The sequence below is a fragment of the Anser cygnoides genome, chromosome 1 (assembly GCF_040182565.1).
Source record: "Anser cygnoides isolate HZ-2024a breed goose chromosome 1, Taihu_goose_T2T_genome, whole genome shotgun sequence".
Taxonomy (NCBI): domain Eukaryota; kingdom Metazoa; phylum Chordata; class Aves; order Anseriformes; family Anatidae; genus Anser; species Anser cygnoides.
Genome location: NC_089873.1, coordinates 24,650,341 through 24,670,112, shown reverse-complemented (window position 1 = coordinate 24,670,112; position 19,772 = coordinate 24,650,341). Strand labels below are relative to the sequence as shown.

Sequence of the window (19,772 nt, the reverse complement as noted above, 5' to 3'; positions counted from 1 at the left end):
CATCCAGAGAGCTAGATGGGTCTGGAGACTTCTGTGCTGCAGCTTACGATTTCATTCATCTCATTTCATGCCAAACTGCAACAGACCATCAATTTGCATTTTGATCTTTTATGTATGATAATTGGCATTTGTTTTGATTTTCAGCAGCACTGTTGCACTGGTCACTGTCAGAACTCAGCTCTTGTGCTACTTAACATTACTGCTACCGGCAATCAAACACAGAGAAAGTATAAGTTGTCCACTGACGTAGAGGTTTAACCATCAACTAATGCATTTGTATGCGTGCGCCAGAATTAGACCCACAAGAGGGCAAATAATGCGATGACTGTGAGCAATTACATTCATAGAATGATAACCATAGAATCACTAAGGTTGGAAAAGACCTTCAAGATCATCTGGTCCAACCATCACCCTACCACCAATGTCACCCACTAAACCATGTCCCTAAAAACCACATCCAACCTGTCCTTGAGCACCCGAGCACAGTGACTCCACCACCTCCCTGGGTAACCCATTCCAATGCCTGACTACTCCTTCTGAGAAGAAATGTCTCCTAATTTCCAACCTGAACCTCCGCTGGCACAACGTGAGGCCATTCCCTCTAGTCCTATCGTTAGTCACCTGTGAGAAGAGGCCGACCCCCAGGTCCCCACACCTTCCTTTCAGGTAGTTGTAGAGATCAATAAGGTCTCCCCTGAGCCTCCTCTTCTCCTGACTTAACAACCCAATCAAACTCCTTCAAGGATGTTATGTGCACACAGCAGTGTATGGCTTGAGGAAGTCTTAGAGTTTCTGAAGAAACACTGCCTGTCCAGATATTGTGCAAAGGGACCTAAAGTATGTGTACATCTTTCCAGATCCAATCATAGTGCATGGAGTCTGAATGAACTGTCCTTTATTTTATACCAGCTCTCTTGCTATAGTGTCTGACTGATTCACTCCAAATCAGAGCCTGAAAGTGAATTCATACCAATGCAGAGTAGATGACAGGAAAACCCTGAAGTAAAAGGCCATAATATAATTTGATAATAAAATGCATCATAATTTGAGCTGTATGAAGCCAATTCTGCTCCAGTAGGGCCAGCTAATTCAGACTTTTTGACATGTAAACCAGCAGTACTGCTTCTAGACTTGTAACAAAGGGAGTATAAATGACAATAAACTGGAGCTAATATATGCTACTAGACCTGAACTGACTCTCCAGAGTTAATCCACAACTAGGATAACCCACTGGCAGATAATTTAGATTTGACCTTGGTGGATTTTCTTGCAAATTCTCACAGAATTAATTCTGCAATGAAAAAGTAAGGAGTGGACATCTGGGAGGACATGCTATATTTTTCTGATTAAAAAAGAATTCTAGCCTTATATAAATAATGGAATTTAGCTTTAATTGTGAAGTTGAAATCAGTCTTTCATAATTGCTTTCTAAGAATTAAATAGGATTTTAAATTCTGGAGACAAAATAGTTTTAAAATTAATTAACATTACCCTCTTTGTACACAAAGATTATGAGATTTGTAGGAAGTTAGAGTTTACATCTCCTAGTTCATAACCTATTGTTTTATAAAGTGGGTGACACTACAATGTTCTCAGCTTTTTCAAATTTATTATCATATTCAATGGAATTACCTTCACGGAACAATCAGATTTCTTTACAAAAACGAGAACCTATTGGTTCATGTGAAGCTGGGGAAAAAAAAAAAAAAAGAAAAAAGAAAAAGGAAACATGAAATCCGAAGAGGTAAAAGCAGTAGCAAAAATTCAGAGACAACAAGAAATCTCATTTTTTAATTACTGATCAAAGTCACCTAATTTATGATGCTTTGTATTCTGTTTTTGGAAACACAGATCAGATACTAGCACTTGGTATTTTCTTCCTTTCCTTGCTTATAATTTCTCTTCAAAGGGGGCAAGAGCTAATGTTCTTAGCACTTTCTGTTCCCGTGGAAGAAAACTCAGAGGTAACAAACATGGCAAACTGAAGAGCTCCATGAATTAAGGGAGCTGAATAATTGACATCCTAGTGCCAGACAACTGGCACTTGAAAGTGCAGACTTAGTTTTTCATCAATCTAACAATTTTAAGAGTCTAAATTTTTGAGAGTTACTGAAAGATGACAAGAGCAAACCTAATGCTTGCAGGTAAAGAGTGAGGAAAAGTGATGCTGACGATTAACTTTAAAAGGAAATTTGAAGAAATGACTAATTGAGGATATACAATGAAAACAATAAAATGTAACATATTTGCAAATGTAGTTTGCACTAGACTTGTGCAGTGGCTGTTCTTGATCAGATATTTTCTTAGGAAAGGAATTCCGTAGATCTCATCTATTCTGACTTTACTAAAGCATTTGATACGGTGCCTCATGGGAAGACTACCAGTTAAGCCGACAAAAATGAGGATTAAAAAAGAAACCGTGTGTTGGATAAAGAAGCTCCCTCAAGAGAAAGGCTATGGATAGTGTTGAGAAAGAGCAAAGAAAGGTTTCTTGAGGAGTTCCTTGAGGATCCACTGTAGGACTGAGCTTCTTTAATATTTCCACCAATGACTTCAGAATGAAGACTTTAAGAGTGTGCTGATAACAATGTTGTAAAACACTGGGAGTAGAGAGCAGGGTCAAAATGCAGTAACAGAAAAATTGGAGAACACCGAAGAATGTGAAAGAAAAACAAAATATAATACTTTAAGAGGAAGGGCAATGCACTTGACAAATGAACAGCAGTAAACATTTGCTATAACTCAGCAGTTGGAAATGATCAGCCTCTAAAGACTGGATTGTATTAACTTTTCACAGAACAGCTGTGTGCCACAAGCCTGATATGGACAGGAAAACACCAGCATTTCTCAAATATATTACATTAAGCATTTATGGTTGTATGGGGCTTATGTGGCAAGGGTTTGGCAGCGAGGGGGCTGCAGGGGTGGCCCCTGTGAGCAGAACCCAGCAGCTGCCCTGTGTTAGATCAGAGCCAGCTCCAGTTGGCTCCAAAAGGGACCTGCTGCTGGCCAGAGCCGAGCCAGGGAGCGATATTGGTTGGGCCTCTGGGAGGGCAGATTTAAGGAAGGGAAAGAACTTCTGTGCAACAGCAGATGGGAGGGAGGAGTGAGAAAAAATGAGAGAACCAGCCCAGCAGACACCAAGGTCAGTGAAGAGGGAGGGGGAAAATGTGCTCCAGGAGCCCTGCAGCCCATGGAGAGGCCGATAGTGGAGCAGGCTGTCCCCCTGCAGCCCATGGGTCCCACATGGAGCAGATCTCCATGCTGCAGCCTGTGGAGGAGCCATCGGTGGAGCAGGTGGATGTGACCTGGAGGAGGCTGTGGCCTGTGGAGAAGCCCTGTGGGAAGCAGACTATAGGCCAGAGCTGCACCTGTGGAGAGGAGCCCACACAGGAGCAGGTCTGTCAAGAGCTGCCACTCATCCAGGATACGTACTGGAGCAGTTTGCTCCTGACGGACAGACTGGATAGTACCGACCCATATTGGAGCAGTTCTTGAAGAGCTGCTACCTGTGGGAAACCCCCGCAGGATCGGTTTGGGAAAGACGGTATCCTGTGGGAGGGACCCCACGTGGAGTAGGGGAAGAGAATAAGGGTGAAGGAGTAGCATGGTGGAGCTTAGCTAGCCATTAGTGTGCAACCACACCATACTGGTGTAGACTGAGAACTGTGAAAGGCATTACATGGACATGACTTTGCACAGCCACCAATGTTCAAGAAGGCTCAATTCAAACTTTAATAGAGAAAGGCTTCTAAGATGATAAAACTAAGGAACAAAAGACTAAAAGATAATGAAAGGCTATTAAAAAGTAAGTTGTGTAAGTATAAAACAATTGTCTAAACACATCATAGAGTAAGGAGGGATTGGATATGAAGCTAATGAAGGGAGGAACTATCTGAGATAAAGGCTAAGGGTAGTGTGCTAAAAATAGGTAGTAACTTGACTGTAAGGTGATTCCTAACTTACAGAGCAAGAAGGACTTGAAATGGCCTTAACATGGTTGAAGCAGGGGGCAGAAAAGGGGAAGAAATATGGAACAAAGAACAGCTCAGCCCAGCTGTTAAGGCAGGATTTGGGTACATTTATGAAGGAGGTATCAGGATGAAGCCCTAACGGTCCACAGGTTCCTTTCCAGACCTTTGTTCCAACACTGAAATCAGGAATATTTGATTGTATTCTCATATTTCCATTTTAGTTGCACAACAGAGACCAAGAAGGTGCTATGCAGCTGTGCAACTCATTCGTTTTTGTTTGTTCAGTGAAATGAACATGCATGGAGAGCTTTAATCAAGTCCTCTCCAGGTACAATGACTCTCTCCACTTGTCTTCTCAATTTCAATAATGTTTGTAGTGTTCTTCTTTTTAAGTCAGACAGATCCTTCTGAGCCTTGAGGGCATTTACATACTACCCTTTCCTTTAGAAACTTGTATGTAATGAGTATGTTAACGATCAGTGTCCTTTAAAAAAAAGCAACTGTTGAGTTGCTCCTGACCCTCTATTGTATGGAGTTAACAGTTATTCAGCCTTTGGCAGTCTGTCTGAGAGAAAGAAATATTGGGATGACAACTGTGAGTTGTCTTTGAGCAATTGCACACTACACAGTAACTATTTGCCCTGATTTTAATTGAATTTATTCTCATTCCTTTTATTAAAACTTACTGGCAGAAGGAGCCCGGTATATATATTCAGTTACCATAGACTTTTAAAAATAATGAGTTCAAAGACAATTACCTAATAATTCACATTTACAATCTGTCTGTCGCCTCAAAAGTGAGGTGTATCTACCAACAACGATAGATACTGACCTGTTCGCTTCACAGACATTTACCACTTTAATCCCTAACCCAGGCCCTTTTTTACTCCACAGAGAAGTAATGCCCTTGTGCTGAAAAATGTGTTTACATGTGAGGTTCTACCACTTCTCTTAGGCAATGACAGCAGCACTTGCAGAGTCCATTTCTCCTCATCCATTCAGATTTCAAATTAATGTAATTGGGGAAAAATTGTTTCTGAGAAGGAATAAATAAAGTATTTTATTACTGTGTGTTTGTTAATGGGTGTGTATAAAATGCAAATAAACACATGATTTCTGTATAAGTAAGCTGATGTTTTATGAAGAAGAGAAAACAGGTGAGGGAGGCATGCAAATTTCTCTAAGCTATTCATTGGAAGCTATACAACATTCATCTGAAGTATTTGGCTCTGGTCTCGGCATCCAGCAGACCAAGTTACGTTCACCATAATCTATTGGGAGAGATAACTCAAGTTAAATATTGAGTAAGACTAGAAAATGTATGTCATACACAAAATGATCTAAAAAGTACTTTCAGGTAGTGGTCTCAATGGCAGCATGTGCTGAAATGAAAACAGTTTATACTTAAAAAGAGATATTCACGTATTGATGCCATGATCATCTTCTTGACAAATTATAAACCCTTGCTGCAAACTACAAGGGCATTACATGAGAGTTCTTAGACATAGTTCAAAATTATAATAGTAGGTTTGCTGCTGTTCTCTCCATAATGGCAATTATACTGACTGAACAGATTAGCTACTCCATGAGAATTTCAGCTGTACATGTCATAAGGAATGACATGCTGAACCTTGTATAATTGTCACTGCAAATGTAATTTTTATTGAAAAAAGCTCTTCTATATTCATAATAGTACAACTACATGGGAGTGCTAAATAAAATGTCATCCTGACTGCAAACAAATCCTGTTGATACAAGTGCTGCTTATACTACTGCGTCTGCCATTAAGAAAGTAACCGCCGTCTTCTGGGAAAGCATTCAGAGTCTTGTTCAATTGAGACTGTGAAAATGAGAGCGCTTGGGGAACAGACCTGGGAACCTGGCAACCACACTGCTGAGAAAGGATTCTCGCAACGAAAAGAATTTGCATCTTCACCTCTGTATTACCCAACAAGGACACTCTTGCAATTCAAGATTCTCTATACAGTATCCAGCGTACAAGTTAAAAGGTAAATAATAATTATCAAGAAATAGTTTTCCTTATTTTCCACAACAATACAATACATGGTTCTAGGGCTAAGCATGCTGTACATCAAGCTCATGATGAAATCTATAGTGCAGCTGGTGACACCAATAGGAACAGGATTTGGCTCTGTTGGCCAGCCTAAAATATGAATGATGCCCAAGATCAAATTTTATTTGGATTCCGTCCAACTACTTCACCTTTTACACCAGATAAATTGGTTCAATGCAACATTAAATTCTCATGCAACACAGTCTGTTTACTTCTTTCAATAAAATTAATTTTTTGGAGTGGTCTCATTAATTTTCACCTGTATTTTAGTCAGAAACAGAATTTAACTAAGCAATTAAATTATAAATACAACCTCCAAACCTCTAGCTTCACCTAACTCATGAAGTAAATTTCCATTTACTCACTGTATGCCATAGGCTTTGCTATCCTAGAATCTTAAGAACACGGCAATAGTTCCTCTCAAAGCATGCTTAAACCTAATGTAAAATGACTGAAAATAGGAACAGTCTTTTTTCTTTTTTTTTTTTTCCCTGTGTTTGTATGTCATCTGTGCTTAATGGTTTGTGATTCTGATGTAATGGGCTTGAGAAAAAATAAGAATAGCAAATGTGTGGGAAACAAAGATTTCTACTTGAGGTGATACATGTTATACAGAAGTGTACAACTGAGGTTTTGGAGCACAAAGGTCATAGGAGACAAACTCTAAACTCAGTTTCCTCATTTCACAAATTCAACACTTTCTAAATTTCTCATTTGAAGAGATATTTTCTTCAACTATATGAGTAGAAGTTCTACCTGGAATATTTGTGCTATCTAGCTGTAGGTATCTTAAACAGTAAGGAAACTTTCTTAGGGTGCATTTGTATTTGATGACATGAAATACGTCCTTTCTCAGAGAAATTCTTGAAGGTGCCTCCAAGTGCTCTGGATCACTTGCTTCAAGATCCTCTCCCTGTTGATCAGAGAAGGTCAGGAGATCATCTGCTTGTCAGGCACCTAAAGCTGGTACTGTCATGTGAGCTCATCTGAACTTATTCTAATCAGCTGTGGCAGAAATGCCCATACAACTACTTTTTTATTTTTATTTATTTTTTTTTTTTTACAACTCTGAATACAGCACTTCTATTTCCAGGGCATTGAAAGCTTTCTAATGAAAATCATGAAAATCATTGGAAGTCTTGGGAATCATTGATTATTTGGAATCTTCAGTTATGAACATAACTTTTAAAAATATAGTCTTTATAATTTGCTAGCATTTTCTGCTTGCTTACTGGCTAAGTAAGCTGTTCCTCTTACAGAGAAGGGGAAAGTGAAAAATGGACTTTCTTTCTCCCTTCAGGCCCCTCAATGTCAAGGAGCTCCATTTTGAACTACCTGGATGCAACCTTTAAAGTCATCACCCGAGTTGGTCTCTCTGGACAGAAAATGAATGTATTCATGAGAAAACTAACAACTCTTTGCCACAGCTGTGGCTGAAACCCCACAAAGTATTATAATCAGGCTACTGTTGCATCTGTGTGTAGATCTTTAAAAAAGGTAAGACAAAGTAGCGTGTGCATCTATTCCATTCCGTTCCAATCCATTCCGTTCCAACGTGCATATATATGTACAATCCCTCATATATCCATATAGCCACTACTCAGCCACATGTTTGAGTAGCCATTACTATTTGGTCACCATGTAGACAATACTTCAGCTATGCTCTTTTTTGATCATTTGGTTAATTATTTGGATACAAGCACTCAATAAACTCTCTACATTACTGTAGAATATATGCCATATCAGATTCAAGAAATCTGAAACACAAAGAACTACCACACTCTCAAACCTCATCTGTAACTAGAAAAAGAAACTTATTACAAAACACAGCCATATCAGAGAGATGTAAAACAAACCTTATGAAATTAGTTCTCTTATCAAGATCTTCATTTTGGATTAACAGCTGAACTTCTCTGCATCACTTTGTTACAACTCTTTCACAGAAACTACAATTGTTTCAATATTCCAAAATATACAGAATAATAAAATTATCTGAATTGCTAATAAATATACACATCATAGTTAAGCACTGGTACAAATGAATAACACAGGGACTATACTATACCGACAAAATTAATTTTAAGGCTTGCTTATGTTCTGGTCAATATCTTGGTATTGATGCAGATGCAACACACCAACACACCAAATCACATGCAGACATGCACACAAACAGTAATCACCTGAGTCCTTTTCTGCCGTTGCTAAATATAAAACAAAACAAGCAAAAACAAAAAAAAAGAAAAGGAAAAAAATCATTGTAGAAATACAACTACTTTAATTTCATCAGAGTAGAATAAATACCAAAGAGTTAAAGACTTCTTAAAATTTTGAGAACAGCAGTGACAGTCCTGACTGTGGCAGAAACGCCAGTACCACTGCATTGTCTTCTCTCCTTTTTGTCTCCTCAAATTCAATTTGAGGAATAAGTAATTAACGCAAATATAGGCATTAATTACTTCAAGAGAAGAACACCATTTCAGTGCACAGGATAAAATAATGCTCCCATAAACCTAAAGGGAATGGATGAAAACTATTACATTTATATTGGTAAAAATGTAGAATATTTATAATAACCTCAGTATAGAAATAGACAAATACAGGTCTCATTGCAACTGAGGACCAATGTGTTTCATTTTCTGATGTTATGGCGTTGGAGCCCTTCACTTTCAAACAGTACTCTACTTATTCTCAGAAAAAGTACTTTATCTCTCTTGATGTAATAGACTTCTATAGGCAATTATCTATTGTGCTTTGGGCTTACAATTACTTGAGTATAAATCTACTTATAGAAACCTAGTTGTATTTCAGCCAAAAGAAAATAAATTCAAAAAGAAATTTGCAAGTCAATATATGCCATGGAGTTGACTTCAGTTTTATATGGCATTCTGCTTACAGCAGTATTACTAGTATGCATATTTTAAAGGGCAGAATTTGATGTTCACGGTGAACTGCCAACATTTTCTAGGATTTAGTTAAAAATCCTGAACAAAGATGTATTTACTTCATTGTAAAAACCTTTCCCAATCCAATTTAGTGTCAGAGCGTTTATATATCTTTTGCAAACTTTTGTAATTTTTAAAAAACTATTTCCATTTTTATACCCATTATTTCAACAGGTTTGCTAAGAGACTAATATTGAGCATCAAAAAATCCTTCTTATGAATACAGGAAGATAAAAACTAAGGGAAATCATATTTTTGCTTTCTTGTTTTCCAGAACAGATTTAATATTCATCTTTCTTTCTTTAACACAACATGATATCATAATTAATTATGATAAACTGGTTACTAAGATGGTTTCATGTTGTTACTCCCATGATATAATACTGGTTGCTATAGTGATGAGATGGGTTTTTTTTGTTAATCACTTCTGAGATTGGTTAAATCATGCTTTTCAGAGAATTTGAACAGAAATGGAAAAAGGAAAAAAAGTTGACTTTATAATATTGCTAGACATATGAGGCTTCTTCATTTTGTTGTTATGATAACTATTTCTTCTGGTGTATTTCTAGAAATATATGCTATGAAAAATCCTTCCTCACCATATAAAAAACAGATTTTTAAAGCAGAAGTCATCATTTATTTTCATGCTAATTGACAGTACCTCCAAAGAAACACTTATATAGATGCACACACATGGTTTTCTTCTTCTGAATATATCTGTACACATATAGCTTTCTGTGCTTTATGGAGAGTAACAGCTGTGCCTTTAACAAAGCATGCCACTATTATGACTTCGTTTTTGTTCTACATAAGGTTTACTTACTTCTGTACAATACTAAAATGATGTTGTGTTTCCTAGCCAATTTTTTAGTATGATCTTAAATTAATTTCAATGTATATGTTCCAGAACATATGTAAATTCCAGAAAAACTACTGATTACCATAAAATCTAGCGTTTTGTCCCATTAATTCATTCAGGAAATGAAGATGCAATTAAAGTTTTAATCATCAGATTATTTTCATACATCTGAAAACACAATGGCAAAAATAAATGACACTTATCTGTCTGCCTTATAAATACATCAGAAAGGCATCTACATCCAGAGTTTTCAAGTTTCAAGGTACTGTTACTGCTGATAAAGAAACAATTTCCTGTCAGTAGTTTAATTACTAGAAATAGTTAGAGAAATAAAAAATAATCCATAAACAACCTTTTAGATTTGTGGAAAACTCAAAAGTAAGAACAAAGGGCAACTTAAATTAAGAAGTCCTGGTCTTCCATTCAAACAGGGTCCCAGGAGGCATATTAAAGCCAATGAATAGGAAAAAGCTCCATAGTTCACCAGCTGAGATTTTAATGAGACATTTCCCCTTGCTGTGGAAGGGGTTTGTTCAGGAAAGGCAAAAGGCTGCTCACAGAATATTCAGTTAATAGGCATTGTTGGCTTTTACAGCCACTTTGGCAGTTGATTGCTGTACTAACCTTCTATTTTGGCATATTCTGTAAGTCGAGTGTAATTGATCAAGGCAGCCTTCTCCAGACATTTTCTGACCACTTTCTTCACCTCTTCTGCTGGTATGGGAGTGGCAATATCTTTCATTAAAACCTGTACCAGAGACAATTATACCACTTGGTTACACTCATTACTTAATACTCAGTGGAAAAGGATAGAAGTATCCTAATGTTACTTCAGATGTGATAATAATTAAAGGAAGAAATCAAAAAGGAAATATTTCAGCTGGTGGAACTTGATATTTGTCTTTAAAGATTTCTGTTGAACACTATATTTACACTCTATACAAGATACTGCAAGATACCTCTACAGTTTGGCATCTTGCAACATGCCAATCAGTTTTCATTTGGGTGACACCAAGAACAGTATAACAAGAGCATTCCTTGCGTGGTTTGGATCATGGTACCCACAGAACATGTGGATGTGAAAATTTGCTTTGTTCTCACCTGTGGAAAAGCTTCCACCATTGTATAACCATTGATTCTTCAACAGCGTAAAGGAGAAACTATGTACTGTGCCATCAGAAGTAGCTCATACTGATTGCTTTTCTTCCTTATTTAAGTCTTTCAAATTTAGCACATCCTTGCGAAAAATCACACAATCATAGAATCATAGGATGGTTTGGGTTGCAAGGGACCTTAAAGATCATCTAATTCCAACCTCCCTGCCATGGGCAGGGACACCTCCCACTAGACCAGGTTGCTCAAAGCCCCATCCAACCTGGCCTTGAACACGTCCAGGGATGGGGCATCCACAGCTTCTCTGGGCAGCCTGTTCCTGTGCCTTGCCACCCTCTGAGTAAAGAATTTCCTCCTTATATCTAATCTAAATCTACCCTCCTTTAGTTTAAAGCCATTACCCCTTGTCCTATCTCTACATTCCCGACAAAGAGTCAGGAGTGAGTCCAGCTTTCCTGTAGCTTTCCTGTACCTTTAGGTACTGGATGGCCTCAATAAGGTCTCCCAGAGCTTCTCTTCTCCAGGCTGAACAATCCCAACTCTCTCAGCCTGTCTTCATAGGAGGTTCTTCATGGACCTCTAACAGGTCCATGTCCTTCTTATATTGGGGGCCTCAGAGCTAATCACAGTACTCCAGGTGGGGTCTCAAAAGAGCTGAGCAGAGGGGGAGAATGCTTTCTAAGACAGAATCTCTATTTGTGGTGAGTTCTGCAGAGCTAAATGGCTGTCTCTTCCCAGGACCAGACCTCACTGACTTTAGTAGAGATATACAGAGTGGGACCTAAGCTTTTTTTTTTTCTTTTTTTTTTTTTTTTCCCATTCATACACTCTTCAGGCTCCTACTGATAGTCCTCTGAAATCCCTGTTGGAATTTTAAATTCTCTTACCCCTGAGAAGGCAGAGATGCTTTTACCATTAAAAGGCCTTCTCCCTTTCAGTCAGTAAAAGAGGATTTGCTGTCAAGGGCTTTACGTTGCTAACTGCCCATGACAGTTTTATTACACATAGCTTTTTTTTTTTTTTTCCTTAAATTGACTCAGACTACATATTTATAGAAGATTATTTGGATTATATAAATGCTTTTTAATTTTATGTATCAGTACTGACAACATCAGTGGCAAGGAAGTTGTAGACAGCAGGAAAGAGGGGCTGTAGAGTAGACTTGTACTACTTTACAGATAATGCTGGGTAATCATTCAATTTTAAAGAAAGAGTCACTACCATGGTTTAAAGTGAAATTCCAGGAAATTTGTCCTACAGAGAACAATTGTTTGCCTCTGTGGAAAACATTGAGAAAAACAAAACAAAACAAAACAAAAACAAACAAAAAACCCACCTTCCAGTGAACAACTAAAACCAGTAGTAGAATACTAAAGAAGAATCAAGTCAACTTTCAGTGGCCTGAAGGCAAAAGAAAAATGCAGGCTTAATATTCAGGCAGAATTTAAAGTATATTGACAAACTTACCCTTTCAAGTAATGAAAGTGTGGCTTTTAAAGCTCCTTCAGGTCGTCCAAAAGGGAAACAGTATCTTTAAAAAAAAGAGAGAGAGAAAATGGTAAGAATTTACTTTGAGATATGTGTACAAAACTCACATTAAATTATTTTAATATCATACTCCCATAGGCAAAGTTCTAAGGAAAGCAGATGATCTCTTCACTAGTCTGCCATGGAAAATATATATACTATAACAGCATTAGCCCACCAGCAGCTCAGGCCTTAATATAGAAAAAATACAAAGGGAAAAAAGCATTGCATGCACTTTCTCAACTACGAAGGATAATTAATAGTCTCTGACGAGCTTAATTTTCATCTTCCTGGAAAGAGGTACTATTTCTCATGCAATCATAACAGCGACATGACAGTGAAGCAACACTCTGTATATTATCTTTTAGCTTTAATATTGGATTAATATAAGAATAAAATATCTGATATTTAAGTTTTTAGAGATATATTGGAGCAAAAACTTGTGCAGATATTCTATAATGTTTCCTATTTTACTATAAATAGTTTGGAAAAGCATTTTGTGTTATTTTTAATTTTATCAGCTAGGACTTAAAACATACCTACTTCTGTCTCCACACTTCCAATAACATATAACATGTAAATTAAAAAAGTGATCCCATTCTTAGCTTTGTTTTTAATTTTTGTCTGCTGAATGATCCAATAGATCAGCTCAATGAGACTATAGAGCTAAAGGAATAGTAGCCTCTCCTAATCCTGTCTATAAAATCTTGTGGGATATCCCCAATTGGAAAAGGGATTTCTTTGCTGAGATTATTTTTCTCTTATTATTACTCAACGGTGGCTTCATGTTCTAATATTTTCCAACAGTAAAATATTTTCTAATGATAAAAGGATTCAGACCAGTGAATTTTAGATATGCCTTTTGGTCAGCCAAAATAAAGCCCTGTAAATGAGGTCAAAAAAGGATTTCCAGCTGAGAGAATTTCAGTATTTGCTTTGCCTCATTCTCTTTCTATCCTACAGTAGTGCTAACAACTCTTGGGGACCTGTTAACAAATTAGGAAAGCAGATTTAAGGCCCCTTAGGCTTTAAGTCATCTTAAAACAGAACAAATCCTTAGTTGTTTTGACTCTTCCTTTCTTTTCTATAATCCTTGACTTGTCTTTCCCATGGTTTATTCTTACTAACCCGGAATGGTAGTTTTTGAATAAAGGTCACTCATTCTTTGATTATACTTAATATTTCAAACCAGCGTATGTTCTGCAATGTAAACAGCATAAAAAGTTTCCAAAATCCACACAGTTTAAAGTTGAAAATGCAGACTGAAGACCTGGGGGTTGTTCAATATCCGTGAGTACGACATGGGCAGACAGCTTTTATGTGCAATTGGTACAAAGAGCTTCTGACAGGGAAGAGTTGTTTTCTCAAGATAAGAAGCTCAGAGAAAAGGAAACGGTCACAGTTGATGCCTAAAGGGTCACTCTGAGCAGTCCTACCTCCAGCATTACAGCCTTTTACTGGGTACAGAGGTATTGGTCCTCAGGAGATATTTGTGTGTGTAAATTACTTAGGGAAGAATAGAGAAGGAGCAGGACTCATGTTCTACATTACTACCAACAACATATAGAAGCGAAGAAGGAATACTCCAGAGACTAAATTCACACAGCCAGGCAAGAGGTTAAGTCCAAGACAGCCATGGCAGCTTTCTCTGAAATAGTGGCTCTTCCACATTTGATGCCCGAGAGGCAGGCAGGGATCTGGAATCTCAGTGGGTAGAAAAGATGACAGAGAGAAGTTAAGTACCTCAAGGACTGGGAAATATTTAAGTAAGGAACCACCAGCACAGGATGGGCAGGCTCCATCTTAATCACCATGGAGCCAGGCTGATGGCAACGAAAATTAAAAAGTCACAAGACAGTATTAAAACTGGAAGCTGGGGGATTGGCTGACAGGCATGGGAGAAAACCTTTGCTGGATCAATGTGACCTAGGTGGACGTAGCAAATGTTCAGTGCAGCTCTGAAAAGGCAAGAAGGGAAATATGCTCTTTAGTTAAACTGTCCACAATGACAGCTGACTAGTGCATGCAGTGCAAAGCAATAGAGCAAGAGTAAAGCTTAGAAATGTTCCTACATATTACAGGAAAAAAAAAAAAAAAGGAAAAAAAAAACCCACAGTGTTGGCAATCCTTGAGAATCCCTTATTATAACTGCAAAACTGTACTACTATACTATTGACCCTCCAATTAGGGTGATGAGAACAATTAGAAAATGTTAAGTGAGATTAGAGAAACTACAAATTGATAACAAATATTAAGAGATTTCAACTACACACATGTACAATTGATCAATAACTCATTAGGATGAAATATAATGATAAAATTTTGAAACGTGGTATTGAATTGCTGCTTTGGACAATTAATTGAGGACCCACGAGAGAGACATTGTTCTGGATTTGGTCTCAAGTGTAAACAGGACACAAAATAATGATCACAAAATAATAACATTTAGCAGTGTAGCAAAAGAAATCATTCCAAATAAATTCAGTATATGTATACTCAGTTCAAGAATGGGAATTAAGGAAAAAACGTGAACCTGAAAAACAAAGGTCCAAACCTTAAAGTGATGTCCAAAAAGCAATAAGCCTACAAGCAGTCTGAGGTAAAATTCAGTAAGTAGGATCACAGCTCAAATGCATGCCACAATTAAAAAAAAAAAAAAAAAAAGTGGTTAAACAAACAAAATACCTTCTATATGACTCCATGAGAAAGTTAAAGAAGTTATTGTAGAGAATTTGGCATGTGAGAACTGTAAAACATGTAAACTGTAAAACAAACCAGGAAAATGTGAAAGTCCTTAAAATATGTTAGGACACACATAAAAGGCAAGGATGCTCAAGCTGATAGTAGAAAGGACAGCAGAAGCAAGAAGATGCAAGGGTATGGTGTGATTGCCCAGTGACTCAGAGGGGACTCAAGGACAGTAAGGCCGAAACAGAGAAACTCTGTGTATGCTTTGGATCAGTCTTTACTGCTGAATGCATTTTTCAAAATATTCAGCATCTCACAGTTTTCACAACAATTTTGATGGACTGAAACATGGAGTAATTTTAATACTATATTTTCTTAAGAAAGCAATCTCACAGCCATGACTATCCTGTGTTAATTACTGATATATATATATTTTTTCACATAATTTGAATCTAAGTTTTCTTTAAAATCTAATGCCAATTCTATATCAGGATGTCCTTTATTGTCACTCTGTATGCTTTTACATATTCTAGGGCACTACTCATTCTTCCTTCTGCCAGTATTACACTATCATCCTCATTTAAATCCAGACATGTCACCTAATTTTTTGAATTTCTATCATTTGTCCAAAGAAAGACATAATGATTATTCCTCACCTGGCAGAGCTCTCTTGCTTATTTTGATTAAATAAGATTTTAAGGCAAATTCCAGAAGGCAACCTGAAGGATGGAGGCATTCACCTTTGAATGACACATTTAATTGCTCTTAAAGAGGAATTTCTAATGTAATTTGAATTCCCTAAAGATCCAGCAAGAATCAGGCAGAAAGATCCCATAGTTGCTGATACAGCCCAAGCTCATCAACGTACTCTGCTGTTTAGGTAATCAGACATGGTGGTCTTTGCTTTTATTTGTTCCAACTCAAATAATTATTTAGACATCATTATACATTTTGTAATTAGTCTCATTCATGTGAATGCCTGAAGCCTGAAGATGCCCAGCTTCTCCTGCTCTCTCATTTCCCTTCTCCCTCTGTACATATTGAGAAGGCTTCTGCCGCTTCAGTATTTTTTGGGCAGCAACTACTCTCACTGCCCTCATCACAGCGTACGAGAAAAAGTACTTACATTCATTGGAAATTACAGTGATTGTGTTTCTACAAAAAACTTGATATGTTCATAGGTATGCCAATCAGACAAAAAGTCTTCACCGAACTCCCACACTCCTTTGTTTTAATTTGTAGCAAACATGAGAAGATTGTCACAGAAACAACTATTCCTTCTCGCTGCAGATGTTGTCTTTGTCACTAGTCTCCTGCCTTTCCAAGACCTGGGTAGAAAGCACTCCATCCTATGCTGCTCTATATTGCTTCTTAGGCAAGAGCTATTGAATCCGATGGGAGACAGGAGATATGAAATATGTCAGTGAAGAATTTTTAAGAGAAATGAAAGAAGGGAGTACTGTTTTTTGTTGTTGTTTGTTTGTTTGTTTTTCCCCAAAGGAATACTCTTCAAAGAGAACCCTAGCTCTCTTTAGTTTAATACAGTTTAATACAGAGGAGAAGTCTCAAGTGAAGTCTGCTATGTCCTCCTTGCTTAAAAAAATCCCAAGCAACCTCATTATCTACGTGACAGATACCAGTGTATACTAGACACCTCATCACACCAGAGGGGGTATCCAACTAACTTATAGCAAACCTTGCCAAAGAAAAGAAAGTTTTTTTACACAGCACTATTTAAACTGTGGAACAGGTTGCCACAGGGTGATAGAGAGATAAAAAAAAAAGCATATAAATACATTCTAAAAAATGTTCAGATTGGCAGAATGGTGGCAGACAGGTTGGCTAACTGTGATAAACTAATAGAGTTGGTGATCTAGGTGCCAATTTTATGCTAATGTTCACAAACCATCAACTGCTAGAAGGTTACCAAGGGAAATATCACTCCATGTTTGCTCTGTTTCTTGTACTCTTTTCCTTCTTCAACTGGTACAGTTGTCCTTACAGCTGTCCTTACGTATGACAAACTCTTTATTGAAGATGATGGACCTTAGATGATTTTGGAAAGCATATTACGAAACCCAGCAAATGACATTAGACAACTAGGAAAAAAGTTGTACCTACTATGTAGGTACCTATACGTACCAGGTACCTACTCATATGACTCTTCCGATCAGCATTAATCCAGAAAGTGGTATGACTTAGTCATTTTCATTTGGGCAATTTTCTTAGATTTACAGACAACTTAAAGTTCAAAAGGACCAATAAAATCAGGCCTTTATTCTTGCAGAATCTTTTCTACCACAGCAAGAATACAACTCACATGACATGCAAATGAATTCTAAGCACAAATACTTGTGCAAATAAATTATTCCATATTTAATACCTTCAAAACTTCTTTGCAGGTAGACTATTTCACTCTGTTTGTTCAAGATTAGTGCTGAACCTCATAACAAGAACATTCTGCCAGACAAAACTTATTACTGAAATAACACTTGAAAAACTTAATACTGAAATACTTAGTATTACTGAATAAATTATACACTTACCTGAAATGGCTTATTTGGTTTTCTAAAAGGGAGGAAAGTCTGTCCTTAATTTCCTCAAACCTTTCTTTCTCATCAACAGATACTGTTCCAATTCCATCTGGCCTGCAATATTAAATATTTAGGAATTTAATAATTAATAATATTTTAAGAATTGCTGACATCTCTTCATGCTGCCTGTTCTTTGAACAGTGATCTTTATTTTCAAAGTTTTCAGTTAACGTTTGCTACTCTCCTTTCACCTTTCCCCATTGCCTTTAAGGATAAATGGTAATTTGTTAATATAGTGAAAGAACAGACTATAACTAGACAAAGAACTGAACTTTTGGAGCTGAACTTTTAAATGCAAGTCCTATGTTGCTACCTAGACCCAATATAAACACAAGGCATCACATATTTCTCCCAAATCACTCCCAAATAATAGTATCCTTTCTCAAGAAAATTAGTAGTTAGCACAATAGAGGGGCCTACTCTGATCTCTGTCTCAATTTCAGCTCCTTGAATCTTCCAGATATTTTTCCAGAGGCACAATGTGGCTGAAAGTAGTTACAAAAAATAAGGTGGGAGGCAAACCACAGTGAAAAAAGCTGGAGAAGGCAACATCTCAGAATCCCTGCAGTTAGAGTGAGCATAGATTTTTGATCTCCCAAACCATATTGACAAACAGCAGCATGTAAACAAGACTTCCATATAAATATAGCATAAAGGATGCAATAAATATTTTTAAAGCACTGGCATTTAAAAAAAAAAATAAAATTTAACGTGTCCCAATAATTAACAAGCCTTATATTAAGTACCCTAAACACATAATTAGTCTTATCCTAAATATGTTATTAATACCTTTTAAATAAAATAATGACAAAGTTAATGAAATTGAAATACATATTTCCCAATGGTATTTCTGCCTTACAATCACAACTTTCCCACATCATGCTGTACACTGCTTTAAAACAAAATATATGAAAACTTCCAGCTACTCACTTAACTTCCAGCTCCAGGGTAACAAAACATCTGCTGCTTCCCACCTGAGTTTATACTCTGACATGAAGTGTAGATCTACCCTGTACCTTCTCCAGGGCCCCCAAAACTATCTCATTGTTTTTAGAACTGGGAAAACTGTAGTGAAGTGACATGAAAAAAGACATCATGATTTTGCTAAATTGTTACTTTAACTTTCTCTACTATCCTTAAGCCTAGGAAGGATAATTTGCTACCTGGTCATGACACAAACAATTCTTTCACCCCTTAAATCACTTATATTTCTGATCTGTCAAGTCAAGGTGGAAAGAATCCCTGAACTCTTTATATTATTGTGAAGACAACAATAAAAATCAGATATGGTGGAGATATGACTAACCAGGCACATCAATATACTGTTGGATAAATTTGATGTGAAAGAGCAAATAACTTATTTATCTTTTTTTGACGGGTGCCAGGATACTTTACCTCAGCCTTCTGACAGATGGAACAGGCTCAAATTTAAGTAAATTTTACCGTCTGATGTCATTGTCAGGAGAGATCGTGCTCTGGAGTGATAAACTAAATAGTTCTGTCATATTAAGCCTTGCTGAAGCATGTCATATATATGACAGAAAAGACCTAGGGGTCCACATAACAATAAGTGAAAAAGGTGAGCCAGTAGCATGTCATATGTGTCAACCTGCACTAAGACTAGGATCACTGCATACTGGGGACTTGTCACTTCACTGAGTTTGTTGCCATAAAGAACCATGCTGACAATGCCAAAAATTTTCAGAACTGTTAAATGTATTTTCAGTGAATGTTTGGATAGAACCAAATGTCCCAGAAGAAAAACAGAGTACACAAAAAGGTGTTAGAAAAATGTACCAGCTGTGGCACTGAAAAACTCAACTCTTCAAAGCATGCTTTTACAAACAATACAAACTCTGAATCACAATTTGGTTTCTTCCTTATTCTTTCTAGCCTTATTGTAACAAGCAGAACCTAAAAATGCATTTTCATCACAGTTCTGAGACACACATTAAAGTGGTGACCATTTTTTGCTACTCTTGGGAGTGTCTTATCTACTAC

At 37.1% G+C, this 19,772-nt stretch overlaps 1 protein-coding gene across 11 annotated transcripts in view; it reads right to left on the bottom strand.

The window, feature by feature from the left end:
- Positions 1–19,772, bottom strand: part of CADPS2 (calcium dependent secretion activator 2) — a 311,398-nt gene that overhangs the window by 72,006 nt on the left and 219,620 nt on the right. For 7 of the 11 annotated variants that reach the window (XR_010828792.1, XM_066990707.1, XM_066990733.1 and 4 more), the window contains 4 exons: positions 17,724–17,825; positions 12,430–12,493; positions 10,474–10,597; positions 8,229–8,249 (listed from right to left, as the gene is read on the bottom strand). Coding sequence is in view for 10 of the 11 variants with exons in the window: in XM_066990707.1 (XP_066846808.1) it covers positions 8,229–8,249; positions 10,474–10,597; positions 12,430–12,493; positions 17,724–17,825 (311 nt within the window). In the remaining variant the exon portion in view is untranslated. The remainder of the gene's footprint in view (positions 1–8,228; positions 8,250–10,473; positions 10,598–12,429; positions 12,494–17,723; positions 17,826–19,772) is intronic. The other 4 variants (XM_066990717.1, XM_066990740.1, XM_048065654.2 and 1 more) reach the window with 1 other exon arrangement.